General features: G+C 36.8%; 2 protein-coding genes and 1 pseudogene across 8 annotated transcripts; 2 read left to right on the top strand and 1 right to left on the bottom strand.

The window, feature by feature from the left end:
* The first annotated feature begins 5,350 nt into the window (after positions 1 to 5,350).
* Positions 5,351 to 6,808, top strand: LOC137742082 (cyclin-dependent kinases regulatory subunit 1). The gene is made up of 4 exons (XM_068481828.2): positions 5,351 to 5,490; positions 5,608 to 5,727; positions 5,805 to 5,865; positions 6,396 to 6,808. The coding sequence occupies exons 2-4, from the start codon at positions 5,675 to 5,677 to the stop codon at positions 6,546 to 6,548; spliced, it is 267 nt and encodes an 88-aa protein (XP_068337929.1). The 5' UTR covers positions 5,351 to 5,490; positions 5,608 to 5,674; the 3' UTR covers positions 6,549 to 6,808.
* Positions 6,809 to 7,922: 1,114 nt separating this feature from the next.
* Positions 7,923 to 10,413, top strand: LOC137743595 (uncharacterized). 7 transcript variants are annotated; one of them, XM_088679044.1, is made up of 5 exons: positions 7,935 to 8,043; positions 9,198 to 9,292; positions 9,385 to 9,485; positions 9,585 to 9,719; positions 9,808 to 10,413. In XM_088679044.1, the coding sequence occupies exons 2-4, from the start codon at positions 9,215 to 9,217 to the stop codon at positions 9,709 to 9,711; spliced, it is 306 nt and encodes a 101-aa protein (XP_088535170.1). In that variant the 5' UTR covers positions 7,935 to 8,043; positions 9,198 to 9,214; the 3' UTR covers positions 9,712 to 9,719; positions 9,808 to 10,413. The 7 variants fall into 7 exon arrangements, 5 of the variants coding, with proteins under 5 accessions (XP_068339620.2, XP_088535170.1, XP_088535171.1 ...); XR_015952941.1 differs by lacking the exon at positions 7,935 to 8,043 and having other exon boundaries at positions 9,127 to 9,292; positions 9,808 to 9,920; positions 10,070 to 10,413; XR_015952940.1 differs by lacking the exon at positions 7,935 to 8,043 and having other exon boundaries at positions 9,127 to 9,292; positions 9,808 to 9,940; positions 10,070 to 10,413.
* Positions 10,414 to 16,934: 6,521 nt separating this feature from the next.
* LOC148692891 (zinc finger BED domain-containing protein RICESLEEPER 2-like) lies at positions 16,935 to 17,787 on the bottom strand (annotated as a pseudogene).
* Between the last annotated feature and the right edge of the window lie 2,200 nt (positions 17,788 to 19,987).

Raw genomic sequence — 19,987 nt, 5'->3', positions numbered from 1 at the left:
TGGAAAATGGGTGCTGCCTAACCCGTTTTAGGGGGAATTTGACCCATAAACCCACCAAACTTGACCCGCTTGTATCTTTCTCATCCGAGCTCCGTTTTGGATGATCTTGGTGTCCATGGAAAGCTCTTGACGAGCCCTACATCTCTGTGATGTTAGATTTTCCCATTTCTTTTTCATCTTTGCAGTTCGATGTTGCAAAGTCCATGACTTTTCCGGCGGTTTTATCATTTTTCCGGCGATTCCGGCAACGATTTCCTTCGAATGAGGTATGAAACTTCATCTACTCTTCATAATCTTCAAGTTGGTATGCTTAGTTTGTGCTTTCGTATTCATTTTAGAGTTGGGTGTTTAGAACCCTAGAAATCCGGTTTTCTCTAGTGAAATTGGACGGTTTCCGGTTAGAATTTATCGTCGGCCTAGTTGTGAAAAGTGTTTCCCTTGTTGAGCTCTAGCTACCACATAAATTTGAGCTCATCTAGTTAATGTTGAAATTCGGGGTTTGTAAACCCTCCATCTTGACTTCCACCGCGTGTGGCGGTGCGTGGGATCGTTCACGAGTGTTGTCTAGGTTTCAAATACCTTCTAGTGACCATGTGAACCTATGTCTAGCTTGGTTTCCAAAGATTCAATTGTTTGGTGTGGTGATCAATTTGGACCGCCACTTGTTTGTGTGATTGACGACAATTCGACCATTGGATCAAAATGAAACTTTAGTATGTTATCCTCAAAGCATAATGTGGACTTTGGGAAGTTATGGATCATAAATCGGATTTGCGGATTGTTGTGGACCCCATCGTTGACTGAGAATTGATTTATGGTCAACATGTCTCGGAATGTTCTAAATAATAAAATTAGTACTATGGGAGACTTAAGTGAAGTCTAATGGGCCTACATTGGTTAGAGAGTGACTTGAACATATGTGATACGGTCATTACCTTGATTTATTATATTGGTATCATCTGTGAATTTGACTTGGTCTTATAATGTGATTCTATTGAAATGTGATTATATGTATATTTATATATATTTTGCCATAGACCTATGTTTATCAAACATGATTTGGCTTGTGTACTGATGATGATCGTGGTATGTGAATTGACGCGCATATTCGAAAGGTGTTTGATTTACATAGATGGTATGTTATGATGAAATGTGAGTGACTTTAATATATATGAATATGTAATGGTTTTATAATCATTTTTCCTATAAATTGTTAATTTTCATATTTAGCCAATGATATAGTTATATAAAGTGGGATTTGACGTGCATATTGGAAATATGGTTTGTTTTGTTTGATTGGCTTGATTTGATGAGGTGAGGGCTAGTGGTGGACCGTTAACCCATTGTCATGGGGTTTGTTGCTTTGAAACGTGTGTCAATGCTCGTTTCATTATTTTATTTCTTGTTTCGTTGAACCTTTATAACTTGAGCAACTTGATTCATGTGTTGTTTCATTGATTGGTGGTTATGCAATGTACTCTGCGATTCCATTGAGTGATGGTCCGGAATCGGATCTTGGTTTGGATTCCGTTGAGTGATGGTCCGGAATCCTTCCTACTCCACTTTGCGATTCCGTTGAGTGATGGTCAGGAATCATATCTTAGTTTGGGTTCCGTTGAGTGATGGTCCGGAATCCCTCTTACTCCGCAATCTCGTTGAGTGATGGTCCGGGATTGTATCCACATTAGTTCATTGAGTTTAGTTGAGATGGTTGCAAAGGTGTAGGCTTTGGATGAACAGTGTCGCCCTAATTCTACTTTCATTGTGTGTATGTGAATATGGGTGTGAGATGTTATGGTTGTTTGAAATGAACTTTTGGATGTCTGGGTAACTCCCTCGAAGTTTTCAAAAGTAGGGTATTGATTTCTTATGAAAGATTTATATTCAAGTTTTATAAATTATGATTGATGGCTAGTTTTATTATTGTATCACATGCTTATTTTATTGTCCCTCACCCGAGCCTCTCAGCTTATCTGGGTGCCTGATTTGCTAGTGCACCAATCCCATAATATTGGCATTGACTTTACATATGATAGGTTTGGGTAGATTATGAGAAACCGCTTGATATTTTGGTTCCGTTGAGTGGTCCGGAACCCAATGTTGTTGGATTCCGTTGAGTGGTCCGGAATCCTTGCTCTTGTTCATTCCATAAGGTGATCTTAGAATCCTAAATTCGAGTAGATGAGAATTACCCACAATAGATATTTTGAAAATAAATTAGAATCGTCATGTTATTATTCATAACCCAAGTTGGGAATTATGTAGAGTTCATTAATTAAATTCGTGAAATGATATGTTATCTCATTGATTGATTAACATAATTAAATATTAACATTGTGCCTTGTGATTCCTTGATATGTTACAAGCTATGTATTGAGATCTAATGTTGGAAGTATAGTGATTGGTATGATGAAGTGAAATGTGATTTGACTTGTGTATTGGAAATGGTTGTGACATGTGATTGAAATGCATATTGAATTGCTTGGGAGATGTGAGGTCTAGTAAATGACCGATAACCCATTGTGATGTGGATTTGTGCTCAATATTGCTTCGTTTCGTTGAGCTTTGTGAATTGGGTAACTTGAATCATGTCTTGTTCCTTCGAGCCGTTGTTATGCTTCTTGGACTTCCGTTCAATTCGGTTGGGTGGTCTGGAACTGAGTTCTGTTTGGATTCCGTTGAGTGATGGTCCGGAATCCCCTTTGGAGCCTTGGTCCGTTGAGTGGTCCAAAATCCCTTTTTTCAAAGATGTAGTCTTCAACTGAATTGTGTTGCTCTAGCCTTGCGTTTCGACTTGTTGTATGTGTTATTGATGATGTGATGGTTGACATTTTTTTATTGATGTGATTATGGAATGACGTTGGATATGAGTGGGGTTATCATGAGTATTTTAGTTGATTAATATTTCTAGATAATCATGTGTGCTTTGTTAATTCTTAACTATGTTACACACTATGAAATGTGATTTTAGGTGGAAAACGTGATGAATTACGTGATGGATGAAGTGGAAAGGTTAGTCGTCATGTGGGATTGTTATGTTGGATATCATGGTTATTGTTATGATTAGACTTGTTGATAAATGTGGCTAGAGAATGGTATTGTGCTTCGTTGGTTCTTTGAAGTGATATATGTTGTGAATTGCGGTATCATGTTGCGACATAATGATTTATATATAGTTGGGGGGGAAATCATGTTTTTCAGATGGGTTTGTTATGTAACCCTGAGTCTAGTATTTTCATGCTTGTCAAGTTCTATTGATTGATTGAGAAATGTTATACCTTTCGACTTAATCGGACTGTGTTATATGTCAATTATTGTGCATGATGAACTACGAATGGCTTGATCCCTGTTTAGGGTACGTAGGCAGTCTAACGGGGAGGTTAGATGCAGCCATAAAACATACGAAAAATAACTATGCGATTCGATTTTTGAGTTGTGCTTGCCCATATCCCGGAGGTGGGATATGATAGATACGGATTTTTTGGTGACGTCACGTGTCAATTATGAACGTATGTCGGGATTGGGGCGTGACACCCGACCCCTTCCCCACCCACGCAACATCTCGCCCCCCCTCCCCATACCCATCTCCTCCTTCCCTGCCACCCACAACCTCCAGAGCCACTGCCGCTGTTGTGGCTGTTGTTCCATCCAGAAGTCAATTCATTTCCGCCACGTCATCTATTCCCCTTTTCACCCTCCAAATCCCAACATAGAGATCGCCATTTTTAGCTCTCAGAAACACAATCGAGTCTCCAACCACCAATTTCTTCTGGTTCACAAATGTGCTCCACCCCGTAGTTAACAAATGCCGATATGGAGTCCCTCCCTCTGTAAATGTGCATGAACTTCCACACCTCGCTGTGAACGTCCTTCGTGATCACCATCTGCACCGGTGGGTCCGCCGAGTAATCCAACCTTGGAAAAATGGTCTCAGCGCAGTACCTTGGGACAAAGAATCCACCGCCATTGTTGGCGTCAGATTGGGTCAGCGTCTTAGCGAAAGACGTCGGCTTTTCCTGATTTTCCGACCCATTTGCCTACGTACCCCTGTCATCCGCGGCAAAGGCCTTGTTATTCTTAATTGGGTTCATCCTAATTTTGGCAAACACCTCGTTGGTTTCCGAGTCCGCCATGAACTTGATTGCGGCCACCCTGCAGAGAATGAGCAACGGGATCCTCGGCGAGGTGGAGAAGAAATCGAGCCACCACTAGTTTAGGCATGCTAGACGTGGCCTTGCGGGAAGTAGAAGACTTCGGAGTTCACCGGAGGCACGTAAAGCATGCCGCCGGCGCAGACGTGCCACAACTAAGGATTCAAGCTTTTCTCCGACTCTTTCACGGTTTTAGTTCGATTTCAAAACTACCCAAATGATCAAAAATTTAAAAACTATGATGGATTTCTGGTTTTTTTTTTTTTTTTTTTTTCTCTTCTGGATTTGGGTTTTTTGTTGTTAGAATGTTGATGTTGTATTAAGGCAATGATGAATATAAAGGCTTCAACTTCATGACTACAAAAGGATGGGCAACAGAGAATGAAGGGGTGGGTCTTTGTGTGTGTTGTATTAAGGCAATGATGAATATAAAGGCTTCAACTTCATGACTACAAAAGGATGGGCAGCAGAGAATGAAGAGGTGGGTCTTTGTGTGTGTGTGTGTGTGTGTGTGTGTGTGTGTGTGTGTGTGTGTGAGGGGGGGGGGGGGGAAGAGGAGGAGGAGGAGGAGGTGGGGGAGGGTCCTTGGGGAAGATGGGTGTTTGGGGTTTTTTTTTTTTAATTTTTTTTTAGTGTAAATTATTATTTTTTAATATTTTATTAATAGAAAGTGGGTCTCGTATTAAGCCACGTCAACATTTGACTGAGAAATTCACGACCAAGCTAATGGAAGGTATAACATTAGACCAAATTCTAAAAATGAGGTATGACATTATCAATTTTAAAAGATGAGGTATGATAGTGTTGTGAGACCAATAGTTGAGGTAGTTTTTTGTCATTTACCTTTTTTTTTTAATACATCAATATTTTTACACTAAAGGGAGGAGGAGTTTGGTTAAGCCATATAATGAGCAACCTAATTTAGTATCGAATTCGCCATCCACGAGATTCGAACCTAAGACCTCTCACTTCCAAATAAAGAAGAATACCACCAGACCATAGTATTGAGTAACTGCGGTTTGGTGTACAATTGGAAAAGAAAAAAGAATTGCAATTAACTTGATATTTTAAATACATGTTTACCGTTGTGAGAGACTAATCACGAAAACAAATCAAAAGCGCGAAGTTTTTAGAATTTTGAAATTCAAAAACAATACATCCGGTGCTTCATCCCCCTTTTTTCCAAATAAATAAATATAAATAGAAAAAGCACATTTTAGAAAATCAAATTTACATAAATACCCCTCCCAAACTTCCCTTTTATTCCACCATCCCCCCTCCCATCCCTCCTTTATTAAATTTTCACTCCCATTTTCTGTCGTCTCCGACGCTCTCTGAGGTAAAAGCACTCTCTCTCTCTCTCTCTCTCTCTCTCTCTCTCTTCAATTTGAATTTTACTCCCTCTCTAGAATTCCGATCTCTTTGTATTTCTTGAAAGTTGTGCTTTATTTGGCAGATTAAACTGAGAAATTTGAAAAATCCTGTTCGAGATTTTGCTTGAAATCGTGGTTTGGGATTGAACGATGGGTCAGATCCAGTACTCCGAAAAGTACTTCGATGATATCTACGAGTACAGGTATGCTCGTTTCTGATTCGTTTTTGTTTTTTGTTTTTGCATTTTGATTAATTTTTTTTTTTTCAATGTTGGTACAGGCATGTGGTTCTTCCTCAGGATGTGGCTAAACTGCTCCCAAAGAATCGGCTTCTCTCTGAGGTAATTTATTGGGGTTTTTCACTATTTAATCATTGGATTTTTTTGTAATTTTATGTTCATTGGGTTCTTTGTGTTTAGTTAATTGGTATGATTGTGGAAATGAAAGATTTATAATCCCAATTGTAAAATCTATGAAACCCAGAACTTACCGGCCATTATTTCGTTGTTTGGTGTAATTTGGTTAATTTTTTTATTTATGGAACCCAAATTAATTCTTTTTAGTTAGAACCCAATATTTAAAATGCTTTTGCAAGTTGTTCATTTGTGATTCTCTCTACAATGTTGATGGTTTAGTAATATGTATTGTTTTCTATTTTCTTCTTTGTTTCTGTGAGGATTCGATTGGTTGTTTGGTTGCCGAGGATAGAAAGTAAAGGGGGAAGAAGAATGAGATGGTGAAATATATGAGTGAATCAAGTTCTAAAATCAGAAGCATTTCATAACTTTAGTGAATCGTCTTTGTGTATGTTAAAATTTGGTTATCTGAATTTAATTAACACTTTATTGTTTCTTTTTCCATTTTGATTTAGAATGAATGGCGTGCAATTGGGGTTCAGCAGAGCCGTGGTTGGGTGCACTACGCAATTCATCGCCCTGAGCCCCACATCATGCTCTTCAGGAGGCCACTGAACTATCAGCAACAGCAGGAGAACCAAGCTGCCCAGCAGGTTCTTGCAAAGTGACCCTTGTCTGCGCAACGACACTGTCATCTCTAGAACTGAAATGTTAGATAAACAGGTTTATCGTTTGTTCAAAAGTAATGTGCATGTTTGGATTATGGCACTGTAGTGTAATTCTCTCATTTGGAGAATTGTGGCGGGTAGTCACTGTTACTTAAGTAGGCTTTGGTGTTGATGACGTCTTAAACTTGTTGCTTCACTGCTTTATTGTGTGGATTTAGAACCAGTGGTGAATTTGAATGGTTATTATTATCGATTTATGATGTGTGGCTCTGCTTTTGTTGTTCTTATCTTTTAAGTGGTTGAGAAGCATAGCTGATCTCTCCATGTTGGCCTGAATGATTGTAAATGGATTGTGTGCACTTAAGATAGTTTGGTTGGTTTGAAGTATGAGTTTGCTTCTCATCCATTGTCATTTTGTCGGAGAGGGGTACCGAGTTACCTAAAGGCTCCGTGTAGTAGTCAGAATTTCTTTTGAAGGCGGTTCTTGCATTTTGTTGTGGATGTTTCTTTGATTCCTAATCAAAAAGATGAAATTGAAAACGTAGATGTTTGAATTATGACTAGGATTTTGCTAGAGAATGATGTGCTGAATTTGTTTTTAATCACCATTGGCATGTTGAAAGAAAGGAAGAACCAACCAGTTCAATTAAGTGATAGACTTAGCTCATTTGTTGTAGTTTTATGTAAGCTTGGTTGTGTATCCTGGCCGGTCCGAACCTCTCCACTCGAGGGAGGGGGAAGCCGGCAGAGGAGCTGCCGACTACCACCGATGGCTAAATGATTTTGAATTTATCTTATTTTTTGCAAGAATAATCTCATTATGAAATATAATAGACGGTCTGGATTAACACATGATTATTTTTGAAATCCCTTAATAGAAGGGAAGATAGAAGGAGAATTAAGTGACAAAACAAACATAAAATGTGTACTGAAAAAAAAAAATTATGTGACAATAGCCCGTCTATATTTTTTTCTCACGTACAAAGTAATTGTATTAAATACATATATGTATTGTATTCAATCCCTAAAACAAAGAGGTTCGCAAAAATTATTTTTGTTAAAAAACGTAACAAATAAACACAAAACAAACTATAACCATGAGTTAGTGGCTCAGTGGTAAAGAGCGGATTAGAATGCTTTTTTCAAACTAAAAATTGGAGGTCTCGGGTTTGAATCTACTGTTGGTGTGGACGCCAAACTTGTGGCCAGGGGAATGCTGAAATGCCTTTGTGAGTCTTCTCAACCCCCGGAAGAGGTGGATAACCGTGACAAAGCATAACTAGATTTAAATTTCTGGCCCAATTGTATTCAGTTATTTTTTACTTTTGGCCCAACATTTCGTTCAATCAATTGTGCGTCTATCTAGAGGAGGCATGACCCCCAAACAACGACTTGTCTTTTATTTTGCTAAGCCTGAGTCTTAAACCGAGTCAGATCACTCGGCGAGTTGTTACTTTGGTTCATCGGCAATCCGTGTCACTTGGAAGTGAATCAGGTGATTCAATAATTCTATATCTTATTTCTTGTTTCTCCCTATTCATTTGTTCATGCAATTTGTTTAAAATTAGGTTTTTCTTGCATTTTAGATACATGGCTTGACTCAAATCTGGTTAATAATTACCCAATTCATAAAAAAATTTGGTATCTTGTGTGTTTGAATGGCTAATTACCTGTTCAGATCAAAATATGCAGAAAAAAATTCAATCTGTGAGAAACAAAGTGATGGATAATATATGGTCATTATTTGTCATGAAATGAGGATGGTGAAGCTTTTAAATATATTAATTAATGTGAGTTGGAGGGTTTATTCAAGATTAAAGAATGTGAATTTGAAGCATACTTGTTGCGGAGATCTTTAGTTCGAACCTCGCGCATATTCGGTGTGATATAACTCCTTTCGGAGACGTATATGGAGCTAATTGTTCGACATTACGTTAAGTGAAGTTGTGTACTGTTTCTTAAGCTTTGTTGCCTCGGCTATTTGTAGTTTCTTTATGGGGTACCATTATTCCAAAACCTCGCGCATATCCCACTTGGTTGTGTTTATTTTTCAATGTGATTCGGGTTTTCTGTGTAGCGCAGTAGTGGACATAGTTTCTGCTTAAACATGTAAAAACTTGGCAAGAGAATTGTGAGTGTGCGTGGTTTTTTAGACTATTTCGTGGTATTACTACACTCAAGTGTATGCATTGGACTGTAAGGAACTAGGATAATGAAATGTGTGCATCGGTCTCCCCGCAAACAACCATTACATTAGTGTAGTGTTCTTAGCTAGGCTTACAATATCAGTCCTAGTGGGATTACGTGCAATGTTCTTGCATTGTAACTGCTACCTAGCAGAAGCTAAAACGCATTTTTCTCTTCGTTCAGTAAGATATGAGCCTAAAATCTACTGTTTGAACTGAAAAAATAGAATCATTAGTCTTCTTATGCTCTGGAGGATAGATAGACATAGGTATCGTCTAGCTGCTGGGAAAATTTACACATCTTGGGCTTACCCAAATGTACAATACTGCATCTGTTTTATATATATATATATATTGGCTGAGCTAGAATTTTACCATCGGAGCCCTATCAGTTGAGCATTTCCTTTCCCAGTTTTACAGTTGGCTGAACATTTTCTTTGATTAAACTTGGTGTGCGCATTAGTGATGAAAATGAACTAGATGTTTATTCTCACTTTGATACGGGGCTGTAATTTTCGAGGTATTATATGGAACTGTTCAGTTGGAGCATGCCAAATAGTTGGTTTCATAGTCACTTAATTTTTCAATTAGTATCACTCAAGAATCCATCTGAATATAACAGTTCTCTTCCTTGTTCACGTCATGTTTAGTTTCTTGTGGTACTCTCAATGGCCTGGTCACGGAATGCAATTGTTGCTACTGGCTTGGTAATGTTTGCAGCTGCAGGTTTGGCATTTCCGTTTTACATGGCGTAAGTAGATTGTCATTTCAACAACGATGAATAAACACTATAGTTTTATGTTAATTCATGAGAAAAGAAGTTAGAATCATGTGGTTCTTTGTTATCCAGGTCATCGCCGAAGCCTGTCATTGACCCATCAAAGCCGCTATCACCCCAGGCAACTTTTCGGGGGCCTTATATAAACACTGGCTCTCGCGACGTTGGACCTGACTATCAGACCCACCCGAAGAAGTGATCACCATGGTATGATATCTGCTCTTGGGAGTACATATAAGTAAACACTATCGTGCGTTATGCCTGAGTTGAATCATTTTGGAATTTGCTTCTCCAGATGAAGGGACATATCTGTATTTTCGACTGAGAAGGTCTCTTTTGATCTACAAATAGATGACGTAGAAATCCAACATTCTTCTCGTGCTCACTTTTGAATGTGTTAAATTAATTGTCAGTGAGACTTCTTTTTGGTATTACATCTCATACCTGTAAAGAACAAGCAAAAGAAAGTTTTTCAGACGAGTTTAGAGGGTTTATTCCCGGCCGCTCGTATTTGATGAGTTCTATTGCTTCCTCACTTCCTGTGGACAATTATGTAGGTTTGGTGGTGAACTCTTTATGGAGATTTGGTGCCTTCTGCATGTGAACATAGCTCAGAATTTGAAGTTTACTGATATTTGTTGCGTCCAACAGTCCAACTCCAGTGCCGAATGAAATATATCGATGCCGAATGCAACTGAAAATTTGTCAAGGTTGAAAGCAGTACAAGGTGCAGCCTTTGTTTCGTGGTTCATTTTAGTCGCTTGACCTACATAGAACTAGATCACATGGTAATGTGGTGTGTACAAATTCTCTATACAAGACTTATGTCCTTACCAAATACGATTTTGCACCGATAATGTTGTTAGTGATATGATATTCACACGTTATCAAGTTAATATAAGCGGCTATTTTTAGGCCCTTGTCCAAATGGTGTATTTATAGATTATATTTCTCATACCTATAAGGCGAAAATTCTATTGTGCTCCGGTGTATGATATTCAACCATTGATTAATCTTGATTTTTCTCTAACTCACGTCCATGTCTCATGGTCTGAAGTCCGAATCAGCAGATCGTGATTTTTTTCAACGGTGGCTCACTAGTGGCCGGCACCGTCACCACCAAACAAAACCGAACCAATGAGATCTTGCCACGTCACAAATTACAATGCATCTCGCACACAATTTTCCCCCGGAAAATACCGTTAACCTCGGAGCTAAAACTGGAACTCTCAAGCTCTACCTCCGGGCACAGACAAACAGGAACCCATTTCAAACTTGCACGCAAACTCCTCTCTCTCTCTCTCTCTACTTTTTAGCAGAAATTCCGAGAACTGAAGTGTGAGAAACAAACCCACTAAATCTCTCAAGACACCACTACTTTCTTCACACTATCATCGCCGCCATCGCCACCCACCAAATCTCTCAAGACACCACCTTTCTTGATCTCCACCAAAAACCCAAATCGTAATTTACCAGGCAGAGCGAAAAATCTACCTCCTCTGAGAGTAGCTGCCCTCGCCGCCGCCACAAACCGCTGACCCAGAAGGACAGAGGGAACCGGACGGGGAAGATTACGGAGCTGAGGACGATATTGAAGACGCGACATCGACGAGCAAGTTCAATTGGAGGGATCATTGGTACCCAGTTTCCTTGATTGAAGATTTGGACCCTCGGTTTGCGACCCCATTTCAGCTTCTGGGTCGAGACCTTGTTATCTGGTACGATGGTGAATCGAGGGTCGCTTTCGATGATAGATGCCCTCATCGCCTCGCCCCCTATCTGTAAGCTCCTTGTTTGTGTTTGGTTGCTGAGATTTTGGAGGGAAAACCCTCCATTCTCATGAGTGGTCTTTGGGATCGCTGTAGAAGAAGGCAATAAAATGTCTGGTTAATTACACTAACACCCTTGAAGTTTTTTGAGTTTTCACAAAACCTTCTTAGGTTTGGAACATTACACAAACATCCTTTCAGGTTTTAATTAACTTTCACGTAGAAAATCTAACTATAAAAAGACAAATTTACCCTATAATTAATTACTTAACAAAATAAAAAACTTTTATAAATAAATCAAATCAAATTAAAAGTTATATAAAAAATTAAAAAAAAATTTTAATTGGAAAACCTTCCTCTGCTATGAGGGATTGAGAAGGACTACGAACCTGCCTTTATAGGAAAACCAAGAGGTGATTCATTTTTCTCAGATACCATCTGCAACGCACACAGTGAGATCGAGACGGATCACTTCCTCTCCGTCTCCGATCAAACAGACCTTCATTTTTATATTTTTACACTTTCACATTTGAATTTAATTATTCATTGTGTTCCAATTAGAAACCTTTACTACAAGATCATTGTTTTTGTCAAATTGCCTGCGAAAATTCCTATGGCTCTCGATTCTTCATCCAACTATTGAATACTCGTAAACAGGTCACTTTGACTTACCAACAACGACGACAACAATGTGGACCCAGTTAAACTCCAACTCTAACCCATCACCCAATCTAATCTCTACTCCTGCACCTCCAAGCACAACCCCAGATCGAGCCTCTTAATCTTCGCTTTAGTCGCCATCGCACTAGCTCTCACAGTATGCTACTTTCTCCTTTTCGCACAAATTCGAGAAATTTTGGTACTAAACAGTGCTGGATTGTCATCGACGGTAGGAGTACAGGCAACCAGATACTCGTATTCAAGTACGAAGTCGACAACGGTAATGGCGCTGTGTTTGATTTTGAAAAGGACTGGTTCGGCATCATGCGAGTCAATGCCGTGTTTGATATATAATTTGATATTCTTTTTATTTATTTATAAAGTTATTATTTTTTTAAGTAATTAATTAAAGGGGTATATTTATTTTTTTATAGTCATATTATCAACCGAAGGGATATTTGTAAAAGTGAATTAAAACCTCAAGGGGTGTTAGTATAATGTTTCAAACTTGAGCGGGTTTTGTGAAAACTCAAAAAATCTTAGGAGGTGTTAGTGTAATTAACCCATAAAATGCCCTAAGTTGGGCTTTTTGAATACTTTAATAAAATGTTTAAGTAAATTGGAGCTTTAGTGGCTGAACTCTTACTCGTGTTTCAATTTGGGCATTGCATTACATTATTAGGTTTACTAAAGTTAGAACAATTGGGTTTAGGCATTGCCAGTGATCAAATAAGCTTCATGAAACGTAGCATCCAATTGCGTTTAAAGTTTCGGATGATTAAGTGAGGAATAGGTTTCATGAAATGTAGCATCCAATTGTGTTTAAAGAGCTAATGCCACCAAGCCTCCCATGTAATTGCTTCATTTTATATCGCTTTTGTGAATCTTTAATTTATAAATATAGTGATTAGGATTGTTGAATACTGTGCTTGAAGTGTTTTTTTAGCTGTTTAATATGGGTAGTTGTTAATTGTTATGTTCTGAATAATTTAATTATCTTTTGATGATGGTAATTGTTTAATGTTTAGGCTAACTGATGAATTTAGTAAACCTGAGTTTTCGTCAGTGACAATTCAGCGTGATCTGTTCTATGGCTATGATACCCTCATGGAAAATGTCTTTGATCCTTCCCACATTGACTTCGCTCATCACAAGGTGTATTATTGGATCTAAACCTGGAGTCTCTTTCATTTTTTAGTACGCAAGGTTGATGTATGGACAACGTCAGCCATCATCTCATTTGTATTTCTGGGCCTCAACCTTACAGCTACTCGACCTTCGTCGTCCTTGGAAGCTGCGGAAAGGATCCTCTTCGGACCCAAACCCACCGGAGCCTCCGGATCTGTCTTCTTTAAAGGCCAAGTCGGCATCGTGGGCTTTCCTGGAATCGGCGTCGTGCTTTCCCGAAGTCGGTGTCATGACTTCCTCGGAGATGGTTGTCGGAGAAGATGCATAATTGAAGAAGAAGTTTTCCGATAAACAAACAAAGAAGGAAGAAGGAAGTGAAGAAGAAGATACATAATTGAAGAAGCAGAACCAAATTTGCAGAGAAGAAGGAAAAAGGAAATCTGCAGAGAAGAAGGAAGAATGAGGAGGATTCGGAGATAAATTAATAATATAATATTAATTTATACAAAGTAAATAATATAATATTAATTATAAATAAATAAAATACTAATATTTTATTGCTTATTACCAGGGCTATTCAATATAGGGGTGGAGATGCAAAAGGCAGTTACTGTTTATTAAGGGCAGTTACTGTTCACTGAGTGGATTAAATAGTGAATAGCCCCAGGGGGAGGGGGGCTTTGCAACGGTGGAGTTGCTCTTACATAAACACTGGCTCTCGTGACGTTGGATATCAGACCTACTTGAAGAAGTGATCACCATGGTATGATATCTGCTCTTGGGAGTACATATAAGCAGGCCTGGCAAACGGGTCGTGTATGTGGTGTTCGTGTCGTTTTCGTGTAACACCTGTTATCTTAACGGGTCGTGTCGTGTTGAATCACAACTATTATCTTAACAGGTCTTTAACAGGTCGGGTCACTTTATCCAACGCTGTTATGACCCGTTAAGAAAAATATTTTTTTTTCTTAAATTTGCACATACCACACATTGCCACATAAATATTACTTCAAAATATTAAAACACATTTGTCGTTTAAGTATTAAATCTACACTCGAAAATAAGAGCCTAATAAAAAAAATTCATAAACTACTAGTCTATTACAAAATATTAAATGTGCAAGGATATGCAAAATGAAAGAATTTTTGTTTTCAAGGTTGTGAAGCCTTTCTCAAAAGTTTAAACCTTGCCAATGGAACTCAAAGCTTGAATGTTATTCCTTTTACAAAATCCTCAATTTTCATCGATCATCATGAGGAAATTGTATTGGAACTTTGGCTTGATCTATTGCCTTCAAGAGTTATGTTGATGATGTTTTCAGTAAGGTTTTCCACGTCAAAACTATTTTCCGCATAAACTAAGTATAGAAAATTCAAGGGAGTTTTAACGAAAAACTCGAAGTACTGTTCACTTTAAAGAAAAACCACATTTTTACACTAAAAAGTCAATCCTGGTACTATTCACTTTACCCTTTATTTTGTCTTTATTGTTAAAACTCTAAGTTTTCAAGCATTTTTCATTAGTTTTCCTAAAATTCAAACATTAAAAACCATTCAAATTATGAGAAGTTTACCAAAATAATTATGAAAAAAAATAAAACAATAGTGTTATACCATATAAAAATATATTACCTTCTTTTTCCAAATAGCCAATCTCATATGCACAATAAAGCTTAAACTATTTCTGGTAACTGATAGGATTAAAAGCACACCATAAAGTAGTACACAAATGTCCTATTAATTTTCCTTATTAACAATAAGATTTATCAATTGTAGCATATGAAAATAAGGGTCTTTCCCGCAGAAGATTGTTTTATCTAACTACTTAGAATGTCACAAAAACTGGGTTGTTGTCCCTACTGACCAGCCACCGAAAAATAATTATTAGACCGACTTACACTTATCTAAAGTCTAAGAAATTTTATATGCATATACTAGACACACAGAGCTATACTCACACAAATTTTTGGGATTTTTGAAGTTGATTTGATATTTAAATTAAATCGAACAAAAACAAGACAGAGACAGATTTTTAAGTAGTTCACAAATTAAGAAAAACGAGTTAGGGGAATTGCTATCCACCACCAAATAATCATGCAAACATGTTATGTTTCATTCAAATTCCTTTCATTTTTGGATGAAGATGCTCAAGTTGGCTCAATGTTAGAACTCAACCTATTACTCTTTCTTATGTAGTATGTTAAGAGAATGGCGTTTTCAACTTAACTTAGTCCATAACATGCAATCTTGAATGGTGTGTGCATAGATTTAACAAGTAGAAATCATTAAGAATAAAAAGAGTTTGAGTCATCACAAGGCATCGTAAGTACTAGCGTTGTCTTACTAATCCTAGAAATTGGTTCACATGTTAATCACAATGAACAAGTACTACTCTAGAACATATGTAGGTCCTCATTCGACAAGGGCAGGCACACACATATTCATAGCATTAGAATCCTAGATATGCTTACTAAGTATGCATCCGTAGAAAACACATAAAGAATTCATCAATGAGACAAGTAGTGAACCAATTTTCATCCATTCGTAAAAGTAATTCAAACGAAATGTCATAACGAACTTGCAATCATATTAGGGGCTTCAAAACAGTCCCTAACTACTAAAAATTAGTTACACATAATTCTCAAATTAAACCAAAAGAAAGACATGAGTTTGAGAAGATAAAACCGAGAGAAGAGAATGCCAAGATTTTCTCCTTCCTTTCCTTCCTTCCCCAACGCAGCAGCCTTGCCTTTTTTCCTTGCTTTCCTTCTTTTTTTTCTATCTTTTTTCCACACTTTTTCTCCCTTTTTGTTTCTGCAACCTGTAGGTCTTTTCTTCTTTTCTACTGCTACAGTTTTTTTCTCCATAACTCACCCCACTAACAGCCATTTAGTGATGACAATAAGTGAGAGGAAATGCTAAAACAATTGTAACTCTTTGGGCAGCCTTCATGCCCATTACTCTCACTTAATTTTTCATTTCCTCTTATATTTGAATAGGTGTTAGCTGACTTGTTCTTGGCTGCATCAGTTTTAGCTGTTAGTTTTATGTGATTTATTGTTTTCCATGCTTTCTTGTCAGTTACAAACTGCTCAGCCTCTTGGGAACTTTTCAGTGTTAGAACGGCCATAACTTTTTCTAGAAACATGATATTAACAATCCGTGAAATTCTCCAGAAAATAGACATCCGTAGCTTTCCAAGCATATAAGGCTCATTCTCTAATTCATTCTGAGCTGTCCGTAACTTGCTTCCAAAGTCAACTGACCTGCACAGGCAGTTTTGACGAATTTATTACTTAAAATTCCACTTGTGTTATTTTTCTTTTCTTTACTTGACAAATCCTACAAAACACAAAAACAAAGTAAATAACTCAAAAATATAAGGAACTAACTAAGAAAAGACAAGTGAATTTGATATAAAAAATATATATAAATATAAGCTTATCAGTAACAATGAACTATGATACTAATCTAGTACTCTACCCCCAATACTAAATGCAAATTCTGATGCAACAGTTAAAATGGGAATTGTTAACACATCTCGTGCTAACTGAGAAAGTATCGGATAATGAAAACACTCCATTTGCCATCAAGAAATAACATGTATGTCTACTTTTCTATCTATTCTTTTATCCTCCAAATACTTCTGCAATTCATTTTTTTCAATCAAACTTGAATCATCGTAATTATTATCAAAATCCTACATCATAAAAAATAAAAACGAAAACGTAAGAAGAATCATGTATCATGTCAATTTCAAATATAATATTAACACTTTTTATAGTACTACTACTACAAATATATAAAGTAAATAAAAACAAACTAAGGTTACCTCGAAGAGAACATCTCCATATTCTGTTTGATGATTAGGCACTGAAAAGAACATTCAATTTGCCATTAACCTTTGTAAATTCGATTGAATTCACGCCATGAAGCTTTGTGTAAGCTCAATCCACAAAATGCAATTTATAACGAGGGTCTAAGATGATTGCAATTGCCAAAATCAAACTATACTCTGACCAATATTTCTCAAACTTCATGTACATGTAAGTCCCCATCTTATTCATAAAACTTTCGGAGTTATCCATGGTTGCCTTAATTTGAAGTTGGATTATGAACACCTTAGGGAATAACAAATTTGATGTGGGGTACTTTGTCCCAAAGAATAAGCACATAACCTCATAAAAGTATCCCAAAAACTTGGAAATTTTCATTATTTTATGCCTCTTTAGAAGAAGGACAACTACTAAAATTGGAATCACTCAACCCTAAATGAATCAAAGCATATCGATAGAAAATTGCACTATCTAGCATAATATAGGTTGAGTTCCATCTAGTAGGGACATTTTGTCTTAAACCTCTCCTACTATCCAATATCCCTACTTGTCTAACACATTCATAAAACTTTAGTTTCCTAGCCTCAGAGCCCTTTATATACTTGATGCATTCACAAATCTTTATCACCGAAGAATCAATTTCTTTAAGTTCATCTTGGACTATCAAATTCAAAACATGAGTACAACAACGCACATGAAAGAAGTCACCATTCACCACAAGAAGACTTCTAAGATTCAATTGATTCTTTAAAATGCTAACAAAAGAAATGTTTGAAGAAGCATTATCCAAGGTAATAGAAAATAACTTCTTCTCAATCCCCCACTCAGTCACTAATGCATTAATTTTCTCAGATAATGCAACACCAGTATTCGGAGAAGGCATGTGATAAAAACTTAAAATTCTTTTATGCAATTTCCAATCTTTGTCTACAAAGTGAGCAGTTAGAGCAAGATACCCATCAGTGCATTGCGAGGTCCATAAGTCTGATGTCAAACAAATTCTACCTTCAACTAAGCCTAACAAATTATGAAGCCTTTGTTTTTCATTTTTGAACATCCTCAACACACATGCTTTAATTGTATTTCTACACGATAACTTAATATCAGGATATATATATATATATATATATATATATATATATATATATATATATATATATATATATATGCAAACAAAGCCCTAATTCCCCCATATTCAGAAAAACTAAAATGAAGATTATGATTGATAATGGCTTATACCAATAAGCCACATAATACCACATGATCAAAGTTTTGGGAACATAATTCAGACACCGACAATAATCCACCAGTTGGTCTAAGGCATGTTTTCAAATGTCTATTCATATTACTCGTCCCATGATGACTGTCATCTATTACCAGTTTCTTACAATCTTTACATTGAGCATGACTTTTACGAAAAATAGTAGTCAATTTATTGAAAGTTTTCCAAACAGGAGACCTTAGTGTCGCTTACCTAATTTGATCACTCTAACATTTTTCTTTGCCGGACTTGTATTTGTATCTTCTGTATTTTCACTTCCATGATCAAGTTGTATTCCCATTGTAACTTTCACTGACCCTCCATCACTAAGGTTCGTAAAATCTTGCTCTACAGCATCCATTGCTTCAAGAAAGAAAAACAAAACTGTAAAATCTTGCTCATACCAATTTCATACCATATGCATTTCAAATTCACATATCCATTTCAATTTCAATTTCACATATCCATATCCATTCAAATTCACATATCCATTTCAATTTCAATTTCACATATTCATTTCAATTTTACATATCCAATTCAATTTCACCTATCTATATCCATTTCAAATTCACATATCCAATTCAATTTCAAAATCCAATTCACATATACACAAATCACAATCCAATTCAAATTTACTTTCAAATTCACAATTCAATTAAAAATACCTTGCACTTGCAGGTTGCAGCCTTGCTTAATTGCTTTGCTTGTTCCAAATCTCCAAATCTGGAAAACAAATATAGACCTCACTTATTAACTTCAAGTAAATAGACCCCAAATGAAAGATAGATACAAATGAACTCGCGACGTTCATAATAAAAAAAAGGACCTGCCTGCCAATTGCCAATACTTGGGACAAATAATTAAGACATTGCATCTACTACAGCAAAACAAAAATAGGTGGGGTGTCACTACTCTATCATTGCCTGCCTCATAGGCCACCTGAATTCTAACCTCCCCAGTCCCCTGATAACATATCGCCAATATATATATATATGACATCAAGTAATGAATCTCACCTTACGACTTACAATACGACTAAATGGCATGACATAATAAAATTAATTTACATAACTACAGTCTACATCTATACTCCCAAATTCCAATGTTTGATTCTATTTCTGCCTCGTCCTTTTGTGATTTTCAAGCTTGCGAAGCCAATGCGAAGCACGCTTACTTGATCGCTAGGTTTTTTGAATGTTTGCAAACATGCCCCAACCCAGAATCTCCAAAATCAGAAAACCCCAGAAACCCCAAACCCAGAAAATCCCCAACCATTAGTTTTAATTTTAACGAAAACCCCCCAAATCAATAGTTTTTTGAAAAAAACCACAGAATACCCAAAAATACAAAATTCATAACTTTAGCGTATGCTTGCCTGTGTGTGGTTTTCTTGTGGTTACCAGAGTCGAGTTAAATGAAGTGAAAGGAGGAAGATGCGAGAAAGATGCGGATTAAGGAGACGGCGCGGGAGTAAGTCTGGACTGGAGAGATCAGAGTGAATGAGAGAGAAGAGAAGGATAGCTTCCAACCTAATGCACAATGGACGGCTGAGATTAAATCTCAGCCAATCCAATGGTCTCCAATTTTTTAAATTTAATTTTATACACACACATATATATAATTATAATAGTTTTTAGGGGTATAAATTTGCTAAATTAATATATATATAATTATTATAGTATTTTTTAAGGATTATAAAAGTATTAAATTAATATTTTACTTATCGTGTATCGTGTTACCTAAATGTATATCTGAACTAAACCGTTATCTTAACATATGTTTATCAGATTACTCGATAATGACTCAATTCGTTATCGTGTCG

The sequence above is a fragment of the Pyrus communis genome, chromosome 11 (assembly GCF_041283825.1).
Source record: "Pyrus communis isolate YQ-2024b chromosome 11, ASM4128382v1, whole genome shotgun sequence".
In the NCBI taxonomy this organism is placed as follows: Eukaryota; Viridiplantae; Streptophyta; class Magnoliopsida; order Rosales; family Rosaceae; genus Pyrus; species Pyrus communis.
Note: the sequence above shows the minus strand (reverse complement) of the source record. Positions and strands in the feature narration are given on the sequence as shown.

Bases quoted from the DNA above. Each gene is read 5' to 3' on its own strand.
- LOC137743595 (XM_088679044.1), top strand. From the start codon at position 9,215: ATGTTTATTCTCACTTTGATACGGGGCTGTAATTTTCGAGGTATTATA. The intron at 9,293-9,384 runs GTTGGTTTCATA...CGTCATGTTTAG, and splicing joins CAGTTGGAGCATGCCAAATA to TTTCTTGTGGTACTCTCAAT. The intron at 9,486-9,584 runs GTAAGTAGATTG...TTTGTTATCCAG, and splicing joins GCATTTCCGTTTTACATGGC to GTCATCGCCGAAGCCTGTCA.
- LOC137742082 (XM_068481828.2), top strand. From the start codon at position 5,675: ATGGGTCAGATCCAGTACTCCGAAAAGTACTTCGATGATATCTACGAG. The intron at 5,728-5,804 runs GTATGCTCGTTT...ATGTTGGTACAG, and splicing joins GATGATATCTACGAGTACAG to GCATGTGGTTCTTCCTCAGG. The intron at 5,866-6,395 runs GTAATTTATTGG...ATTTTGATTTAG, and splicing joins AGAATCGGCTTCTCTCTGAG to AATGAATGGCGTGCAATTGG.